Here is a 10474-nt window from a genome sequence, read left to right on the forward strand (position 1 = left end):
GAGCAGGTTATCATAGTTCTGCTCATAATTTTCTCATTATATAATATGTATGGAGTTTAGGTTGCCAAAATGAGAGTTACTGATAAAATCACCAAGCTTCCCACACTGGAACACTATTTATTCAGCTGTTACTGCTTTTCCTGGTCAGAACCCAGCTCTAAACAAACACTGCAAACATTTCTGTTGATTAAAATGTAATTTGGGGTCCTGCTGCTTTTTCACACAGGTGCCAGCATGTGTCTTTTGGGCTAGTTCAAGGGATGAAGACGCGGAGAGGAGAAGTTGTTTTCCTGGAAGATGTTTTAGATGAAGTTCGTTCGAGGATGTTACAAAACATGGCTTCTGCAAAAAGTTAGCTATTTCAGGTCTTATTCATTTCTTTTGATGTTCTATGTGGAAACCTGATGTCTTTTCTGCCTTTTACTTTCCCTTGAATCAGAATAATCATAGCGATACGCTCTGGCCTGTGTGCTTTTCCTATCTACCATAACTCAAACAACACTTAACATTCAGAGAAATTATTTCATCATGCTCTTGCATAGGAGAGGATGTACTTGCCCTTGGGGGACAGCCATTGATTGTTTTTTTCTGGAGGGGCAGACTAGTCAATAGTAGAGTTGGGGCTGGAGTTCAGGGAACAATAGATTTCATCCAAAGGATTTGTAGCTCTGACAGTTTTCTCTGGCACGATTGACCGTACGTTGTCTGCAGCTACTGCCTTGTCATCCTCCCAGCCTCAGGACTGTTTCCGAAGTCCCCAGGAGGTCACAGGTCTGCAGCAGCCTGCTGAAGGGGACATTTTTCTGTACCTGAGGCTGTGGAGTTGTGTTCTCTGGAAGCAAGTAATGATGCAAGCAGTTCCCAGGGAAATGCTGCCCCCCTCCTGTGCTTTCTAGAGCTGCATGCTAAATTGAATCTGATCAATTTACTGTGCATCCTTTCTCTGCTTCTTCAGCTTTTGTAAGCCAGATAATTTTGCTTAAAGGGCAGACAAAGAGAAGGGAGGCAGACAGAATGGTAGAAGGGTGACCATCTATTGCAGTCAGTTTTACCGCAGAGAGGAACGGATCTCGGAGCTTCAGTTTAAAGGTCAGTATTACAGCTGAGTGCAAAGCCAGCTTATTTTTATGCTGGACTGAACTGACATGGCAGAGGTACAGCACATGTTCCATTGCACAAGCAGTAAGCAGAAGAACAGCCAAAGGAAGTGATGTGTTCAGATGGCACTGTAGCATTCCCCAGAGTTTATCCATAAGATCAGTTAGATCCTAAATCCTACCTGTGCTTGTGAAACTTTTTCCCCTTGTGTTTGAATTCCTGCCTTGCTTCCCTTTTCCTAAATTAGAAATCATAAATCCCTCACTCATAGTGATGCCTTCAGTGTTGGAATAGTGTCTGGATGCATAGTGGAAGATATTACACATTTGCCTGTGGTATCAAGATGCCAGATAGTCACTGAAAGATTGCTGGGGCTGGGCTTCTAACAGTCAATGCTGCATAATTCTGTCTTAGATGGATTTGTCTGACGTTTCTTTGCCCCCACACTTTTAAAATTCAGTACTTTCTAAATTTGGTAAATAACAATGATATGTGTAATATGACATTGTCAAAGTTTTCTCTCTTGGCTTTGCTGACCTGGCACGAAGAAATAGCAAAGCAAAAGACAGAAATCTAAGTGTATTAAAACTGTGCTGCAAAACTGATTCCACTTAAGTGGTGCTTTAAGATAACAGCTTGGTTCCACATCTTCAGCTATTGGTGGGAGATCATCTTGGAGAGCAAATCATAAGCTGAACTTGGCAAATTTAATAATGTTTGCCACTATCAAAAATTGTACTTGTTCCTGGCTAAAGTGGAGCAGATTTGCCTTGTAAAGACTGTAAGAATCCTCCTTTCTGTCCAGCAGAGACAAACTGGAAGAGGGGAGGAGGAGACTCTGACTGAGAGCACCATGATCTGAGTTTAAAAATAGTTTTAGAAGGGTGATGTATATCAGATGGATCACTTTTTCACTAGGCGAGGTTGTGAGTCCAAGCAGCAATTTGATTTCCCTGAAGATGCAGCATTTAAAGTGCTGTTATGCAGGCAAGGTTACTGTGCTTCTGATGAACTGCAGCACCAGCTTGGCCCTGTGACCTTCCCTGTGAGAGGGAAATGAAACTGGCCCTTCACTGAATTTCTGTACACAGCAGCATACTGCTGAAGAATACTACCGAGTTGCAAAAAAGCTGGATGCAGCTCTTAGACTCATCCAGATGAATTAGGTTTTGTAACGATAGACATAAATTCAGTGTATTTAATTAGAAGAGCTTTGGAGAGGCTCTTGTCATGTCTACCCAGGAAGAAGATTCCTTGTAGGAAAGTGGTTTTAATCAAAGAACTAATAATGTCCAGTGAAAGAACATGAATTTAGATGAACTGCAATGAAAGTATTATTCACACACCAGTTTTAGGCTTGTAACTTACATGTCCCACATTGCCTTCACCCATCTGCAGTACGCAGTACCTTCTTCACCTTGCTTTTTTCTGGTGAGAACGTGCTTTCAGGAAACCCAGGTCCCTGAGGCCAGAGGCAAAGTCTGAAGTGAGGAATACTTGCCCTTGGTGAAGGAGGATCAGGTTAAGGAGCATTTAAACAGACCGAACTGTGCACCGTAAGTGAACAGGGGCCCAATGGGCTGCACCTGTGAGCGCTGAGGGAGCTGGCTGATGCTGCCTGAGGCCATTCTTGATCATCTTTGAAAGGTCTTCATGCTCAGAAGAGGTTCCTGAGGAGCAGAAGAAAACAAATGTCCATCCGGTCTTCAAGAAGGAGGATCCAGTTAACTACAGGCTGGTCAGTCCCTGGGGACAACTAATCCTGGAGTCCATTTTCAGAAGTATGAAGGACAAAATGCTTATCAGAAGCAGTCAGCACAGATTTACAAAGGGGAAATTGTGCTTACCCAACCAGGTAACCTGCAATGAAGGGACTTGGAGGATGAGAGGAGAGCACTGGACGTTGTTCACCTTGACTTTAGTTAGGCTTTTGACACTGTCTCCTGTAACATCCTCAGAGACAAGCTGATGAGTTGTGGGCTGGACAAACAGACAGTGAGATGGATTGAAGGCTGGCTGAATAGCCCCACCCTGAGGGTGGTTGTTCAGCTGGAGATCCATCACTAGCGATGTACCTCAGGGGCCAGTACTAGAGCCAAAACTGCTTGACTTCTTCATTAATGACCTGAATGATGGGACAGAGCAAGTTTATAGATGATGCAAAACTGGAAATAGTGACAGGCCACTCAGAGGGACGTGGGATGGCTGGAGAAAATGGGGGAGAACTCTATGAAGTTCAGCAAAAGGAGCTGTGAAGTTTGGCATCTGGGAAGGAATGACCTCAACCACCACCGCTCGCTGAGGAGGTTTTTTGGTGGTGCCCAGTGACAGAGACAGTGGGCACAAACAGGAACAAAGGAGGCTCCATCTGAACATCAGGAAACACCTCCCTACTGTGAGGGTGACTGGGTGCTGGAGCAGGTTGTGAAGAGGTGGTGCGGTCTATATCTGGGAAGATGCCTGAAACCTGTCTGGGCACAACCCTGGCAGGCTGCCCCTGCCTGAGCAGGGGAATTGGACTGTGGACTCTGGAGGTGCCTCCTAATCTAAGTGATTCTGTGATTGCATGTGCAGACAGCACTGGTTTCCTCCTGCGGCTTAAAAGTGAAATTGGAGCACCCAGCTCAGGTTCTCTGAGTATAGCCAGTTTAGATGTCTGCAGTGGAAGGCATGAATACTCCATAAATGTGCATCCGAGTGCTCTATTAATCATTGGAACAATTTGTCTTTGACTGTTTAAGCCTTCCTATCACTTCGAGTTTTTAAACAAAAGCTGAACACCTCTGTCATTCTCTCCCTGGTTTTACAGATTGACTGTTTGAATTACAAAGAGGAATTCAGTGTAGTCTAGCCTGGTGTAATGAGCCAGCCTTAAAATCTATATTAAACAGAGGAAGTGGGGAAAAAAGCATGTCTGGAACAGCTGTATCTTCAATTTGAAGAAAGATTTCTGTCTTGGACTTGCTGTATGCATCCTGACAATTTCTGTTTTGCTAGCTCACAGTTCTGAAAGATCTCATGTTTTACTGACATCTCGAAGTCTGAGCAAGTCTTTATACTGTTGTGGGCTTGAAATTTCTTTTTCTCTGTTCCCTTTCAGCAACCAAAGAGGTAGAAGACCCTTTGGAGACAGCAGAGAAGGTTGGTCTTGCGGCACTAATAATTCACGTGAGTCTGAGCTCCCTTCAGACATGTTTGTATCTTCTGTGCAAAGTTATAAATTGAGGTGGAGATCCATATCTAGGTAACGTTAAGTTACTGTTCCAGGACTTCCGAGGCCTTCTGTCATCTGATTATCAGTTTAGCTGGGATCGAGCTCTTCAAAGTCGTGGAGATACAGGCGTATTCTTGCAGTACACCCATGCCAGACTCCACAGGTAAGAGGAACATTGGTATGCAGAAGTACAGTTGGACACTTGCTTTAACCTTATTAACTAACTGCTTCGTTAATAATAGTGTTAAGTAGTAGTGTTAACTCCTTCCCTAAATAAGGCACATGTTCACTCTTTCAGCAGGGGTGTGAGTTTACAATAGGAATTGCCAGGACTTCCCAGAAGAGCAAAACAATTAAAATTAAATTCCCATCTCATTTCTATAGGGCTGAGCTAAACAGTCCCTGTACTTTCACAGTTCTAGCTACAGCCTTTGTGTGTGGTAGCTGTCAGTGGTGAGGAATGATGGCATGAGGATTAAGGAAACTCATGTGCAAACTGAAATTGCCAGTACTTGTAAAATACACCAAGTTACAGAACTTAAACTTTTTTTTTTTTTTTTTTTTTGGCCAGTCCCTTTTTAATCTTGTTGGTACCAAACGTCTAGCAAATTTTACATTTTTTTAAATCTTGATTTCATTCAGCTCAAATAAAAGATACCTGTCCTTTCTTCTTCACAACACAAATTACTGTTTTTCTTGTTCATCTTTGCTAACAAGGGTTTTTCATTCAACACTTGTTTTTGATTCTCACATTTTAGTTTAGAACAGATGCATGGGAACGAGCAGCTAACTGACGTTAACGCATCATGTTTGCAAGAGCCAGATGCCATCTCTGTTCTTCAGCATCTTCTCAGGTTTGTCCAGTTTTCTTGGCAAATACCAGTTCCCTTAAAATAAACGTTTTGATTTGCTGCCAGCCTGTTGAGGACACACAGATTGCGCAGTCATAAGAGAAAAGTGGCTGTTCTGGGCAACAGCTTGTCTGTTGGATCATAATGACTGCAACAATAGCCTTCTAGGTAAGGCCAATGGTACCTTACCTACGCAGTGAAATTGTATTTCACAGAAAAACCATGGGTTGTTTCTTGGGGTTTATCAGATTTGTGCATAGCTGCCCATTCTGTGTGAAAGCTTACAGGGTTAATGTATTTCAGGGATCTTTGCAGGGACTGCTGCATCCCAGGTGTGCATCCATTTTCAAATAGAGGTTGTTGGTCCAGTGCAGGGCTCTTATTTTTAGAGACCTTCAGGTCTGCTTGTTGTAAATGCCTTTGAGTCCATCCAAGTAGCATATGGAACCTGTATGAAACATCTGGGGCCTTTACTTCCAGCAGGAAACCACATTTAGGCTATCCATTAGGCCAGGCAGCTGGTGGCTAACAAATTCATAGTTGAACATGTCATGATTTCAGGAATAACAGTTATGATCGTCCTCCGTGTGAGCTGCCAGGAAGAGATTCTTCTCGACAAATTTCCATGATAAACACTCCTGAGCTGTCGGAAGCCTGCTTCCCATGGCTCTGGTTCTGCTCTTTGAAACATTGGCCCTTAAAATTAGCTGGCCAGTTCTGAATATCTTTAACTTTCCAGACCAATGAATAGCAGATTGAAGGTAGCATATGTACCCCTGCAAGAAATGGATTTAACTAACTGATAAAATAATCAAACCAGTTGTGATAGGCCAAGACTGAAATAGCAGCTTCATGAAGCAACAAGATTGCTATCAGAAGAAGGGCTCTTTATTTGATACCAACTTTGTTGTTCCAGGAAGCTTTATGAATAGCTTTTCGGTAGTTTTTTTTTTTAATTAATATTAATTTTGGTATACCTTTTGTCACTGCCTCCATGGAGCCAGCAGCTCCTGGTACCTTAACTGTGACAATGCACAGGTTCCCCTGATTTTCTCTCACCTCTGTTGCAGAGGGTGTAAAGGCAGCAACCTTCCCTGTTTGAACTGTAGCCACCAGTGGCATGCTAGCCAAGGCGAGCTTCTGAATGCACGCAAGATGTTTGTCTAACTTCCCCACAAAGGGATGGGCAGCACTCCCTTGTGCTATTGCTCTTACACGAGCCTTCATTACCAGAGCTCGCTGTGCAGTCTCCCTACAGCTGGCTGTTAAAGGAAGAAGATCCCAGCAGTTCAGCATGGCCATGATGGTGGGGACGGGCTTGGAAGCTAAGCAAAGACCAGGAGGTCCGCTCCCCATGTGGAAATCTGCTCAGCCTGAGAGGTCTGGGTAACTTGATAGATGTTGTGAAAAAGAGGCACGAGCAGACAGCAGAACCCATGAAATAAAACCATGGATCTCCTTGAATCTGCTCGTATTTTCCAGTTGAATAATGTCTTACATAAGTCTGTTTTATTCCAGGATTATGTAAACCCACTTTGTTTTTGTCTTTTCTAATGTTACAAAATTCCCTTTAGCAACTTAAAATTCTAAGCTGCATGTATTAAAGGCAGCATCTAAGGGTCTATTTTGTCTGCCTTGGTTATTTAATACATGTTTTTTGCTCCTAGGAACTTACAATTACTGTTGAAATGTAAAACCAGACATAATGTTCCAGGAGCAAATATAGCTTTTGTGTTCTCTTCGCTATCGTGTGCCTCTCCGAGCACTGCAGTCTACAGTGTTTGCATGATGAGGAGCAGAAGCAATCTCTTCCTGACAAGAAGTGAACGAGGAAGAAATAATCAATTGTGTGCTAATTACATGGCTTAGGTCTGGTTCAGAAGACTATTTCTGTGAACTCTGCAGTTGTGTTTGTTCTGATTTCAGCAAGTCTGATGAGCCTTATATCTGAGGACACTTTGCCACTTTTACACCAAGCTGTTATTTTCTTTCTTTACAGGTATGATGAGGTCCTGTATAGATCTTCTCAGGATCTGCAACCCAAGCACATAGTCAGCTACCTCCTCACACTTTGGTAAGGCAATCGCTGATACCGGCATCCTCCTCCGGTAAGGACAGGCAGTGCCGTCTTCCTGAGTTGGCTTTGCAGCCCTAAATCTGCACTGCTTTGAAGAGAAAAATGGTGGGAAGATGTAAATTTGTGGCATGTCTCTGGTGCCTGAAATCCGGTGCCTGAAACCAAAATCGTAGCAGACTAACCACATCTCTAAGAGGAGATTTGAGCTGATAACATGCTCTCAAATCTCAAAATTTTAGCTAGGTTGTCCAAAAATCTTTTAGCCACTGATCTCAGCCTATGCGTTGAGATGGAAAAAGCATGTTATGGCTCGAAGTCAAACTGGGCATGCAGCCTGTAGGGAGGGTCCCCCCAGGGACCTGCGTCAAGATGGTGAAGCTCTGGAGTAGACCTGCTGGAGGAAGCTGTACAGTCTGTGTGTAGGGAAGGCTTTAACAAGTCAGAAAAAATGTGTAAGGCTTTATGCACCTTGGCAATGACAGGCTGCGTGGCTCTCAAGGATCTTTCCAGATCTGCTTTGTTGGGGACTAGGGGAGAGGCTGATATTTTTACAAGCACCAAGTTGTTGATGGCATGCCCGGACAACACGCAGGCTCCAGAAAGCCATGACCTCCCTCAACCAGGTGAAAGAGGCTGTAGAAAATAAAACTCTGTGGCACGCTGCGGTGGTGGCTTTCCCAGTTCTACTGCTTTCTGTAGCCATTTGCTCCTTCTCACCACCTTTTCTGTTTCAGCCATCTTGCAGCTGTGGCACACAAAACCCTTCCCGTGAAAGGCAGCGCACCTGAACTCGCCCAGGTATGGCATGGTGCCGTCACGGTGCTGTTACGGGGCAGGAGCACGCGTAGGGCGCTTGGAGGGGCAGTCTCTTGGGGACGTGCCAGAATTTGCAGAATGTGCCCCCGCAGGCTAACGAGCCGGCAGGCAGTCCTGCAGGGTGACACCACGCCAGGAGGGCAGGAGCTGCTGCTCATGGCTCTGCCTCATCTTCCTGGAACACAACACCATAAGGAAAACTGCTCCCAACCAAAACACCCCCTCCCCCATTCCTCTCATCACCTTTCCATCTGAACTTTTAAAGGAAATATTTAAGTCTGTAACTTGCTGGTTAATTTCTGACAGTTTTCCTTCAGTGGCTATGTGGGAAGACAGAGAATTAGGAGATAAGTGAATTTCTCTCCTCCCTCTTGCCACCTACATATCCCAAGTTGTCTAAATTGCCATTCTGGCTAAAGCAGCAAGGCTGACAGCTGTTGATGTGCAGTTCCAAATCAACGCAAATTATTTTCTACTTATCTCCCAGGCAATGTTTGACCCTTTAACAGCTCCATAAATGCTATAATAATTGCACTGCCTTTATGTTCTCCCATCTATTTCAAAAGCAGTTACCTATCTGATTTTGGCAAGAAGTCATATTTAAATGTAGAGCCGTGGTGTCGGGGGAGACAGTGCTGTGGACTTGATGAAGCTCCGTGCTGTAGCTGAGCTTAGTTGCTGCAGGTGTTCCTGCCTCTGAGGATGGTTCCATTTATTCTTGTAGAAAACAAAGACAATTCAAGCTACAAGGAGCATTTCAGTTATCCTGAAAAAGAAATAAAAGTAAAAAAATAATAATAAAAATAAAATAAGACCTTCCTAACCGTCTTAGAGTGATAGCTTTCAAAAGCTATTTTTTTTTGGAGTAAGTCCTTCCCAACCAGCCAGTCATGGATCTGACAAGTAAGAGGGAAAGTTTCAGAGCAGCCTAGAGTCAAATTCCCTGACAGCCCCAGTCCATGCCTAGTGAGAGGAGGGATTTCAGCAGCGTTCTTGGCCTCTAACAGCCTGGGCTGCCACGGTGGTGCATGGATGGTTTTTGCTTTTCAGAAGTTGCTGGCTCTTTTGTGAGAACCCCCCCAGCCCCGGTCACTGCCATGAGGTTGTGGATTTTCTTTTGCTGTTTTTTTTTTTTTTTTTTTTTTTTCTTAATGTATAAATGACATTATTAGTCTGGGCTGGACACGCCGTCCCAGCTTCCCTTTGCAGACTCAAAGGTGTCCCTTTGTCACTGGAAGGGCTGCCGACAGCTGGTGTGAATTCTGCCAGCTCACACCGGGGCGTTACTCAGTGTGCGTGTCAGAATCCCAGGGCTGTGCGTGGGGACAGAGGCTGCACACGGTGTTCCCACCTTTAGCAGGCTGCCCCTCGCTGCTACAGCCTGTTCTGCAGCAGCACCACAAGCTGACCCCTGCTCTTGTTTTCCAGGCGAGGCTCTGTCTCTTTCGAGCTGCACGCTCCGTTCTAGCCAGCGGGATGAAACTTCTTGGCATTACCCCCGTAACGCGGATGTAACAGCTGTATGCGATGTCAGATCTCCCAGTAAAAAGGTATTTTTTCAAGAGAATATAAATACTCTCCTGTCAGTCATTGTTAACGCAGTCTGAAAACTCTGCTCTTGAAGGTTTTTAGTGCAGAAGAGCATGTATGGCACAGCCATTTGGGGATGCCACGGTTGCCATAATTACTCTCTCCCAGACAGCAGTAGTAGCAGTGTATTTAAGACACTCCTGTACTTGGAAGTTCCCATAAAAGGCAACTCCTCTGTATTTACCTTTGTAAACATCCCACATCCTTTTGGTAGCGGTAGGGGAATTACGCTGCACTGCCCTAGGCAATGAAAGCCCCTTCCTGCATTGCCCTTGTGCGTTTGTTTAGCCTCGTGGCAGGACAGGTGCGCTGTGCATGGGAACACACTCAATTAGTCAGACCCTGCCCTTTTCTTTTGTGTGTCGTATCGCTTTCCCACCTTCATTCATCAAGACCAACTGCCCCATCTGTCAAATCCTGTTCCTCTGTCACGCTGACCCGATGACTAAGGAGAAGGCAGGTTTGCTGCTCAGCTGGTGGAACAGGAACCACGGCACTCCCTCAGCAGCCCCATGTGGCAGGGGCTGCCTGGCAAGTTCAGAGCCAGAACACTGCTGAAGAGAGGTGGAGCATCAGGCTTCAGCACAGGTAGCAGTGCCAGCCTCCGAAGCGCCTGACGGTGCCTCCTGCCCCCAAAGCCTTGGCACTTTGGTGACGTTCTCTATCCCACACGCACAGGACAGTTGGCAAAAGGCAGAGAGGAGCACCCACTCCCCTTAGAACCAAATTTAAGGATTTTGTTACTGCTGTTTTTAACATGCCCCAGTCTGAAGTAAAATCCAGCTAGGTAGCTCAGGTCAGAAGGAATTTAAACAAGATATAAATCTA

The 10474-nt window shown here is 44.9% G+C and overlaps 1 protein-coding gene across 6 annotated transcripts in view; it reads left to right on the top strand.

Moving 5' to 3' along the window:
• Window positions 1-10474, top strand: part of RARS2 (arginyl-tRNA synthetase 2, mitochondrial) — a 41261-nt gene that overhangs the window by 24773 nt on the left and 6014 nt on the right. For 3 of the 6 annotated variants that reach the window (XM_035320097.1, XM_035320098.1, XM_035320099.1), the window contains exons 14-20: window positions 227-351; window positions 4199-4266; window positions 4366-4475; window positions 5071-5166; window positions 7163-7237; window positions 7975-8038; window positions 9485-9606. In XM_035320097.1, the coding sequence (XP_035175988.1) occupies window positions 227-351; window positions 4199-4266; window positions 4366-4475; window positions 5071-5166; window positions 7163-7237; window positions 7975-8038; window positions 9485-9571 (625 nt within the window). In that variant the 3' untranslated portion in view covers window positions 9572-9606. Of the gene's footprint in view, window positions 1-226; window positions 352-4198; window positions 4267-4365; window positions 4476-5070; window positions 5167-7162; window positions 7238-7974; window positions 8050-8094; window positions 8591-9484; window positions 9624-10474 lie in introns of those variants that run through there. The other 3 variants (XM_035320094.1, XM_035320100.1, XM_035320096.1) reach the window with 2 other exon arrangements.

Source organism: Oxyura jamaicensis, chromosome 3 (genome assembly GCF_011077185.1).
Source record: "Oxyura jamaicensis isolate SHBP4307 breed ruddy duck chromosome 3, BPBGC_Ojam_1.0, whole genome shotgun sequence".
In the NCBI taxonomy this organism is placed as follows: Eukaryota; Metazoa; Chordata; class Aves; order Anseriformes; family Anatidae; genus Oxyura; species Oxyura jamaicensis.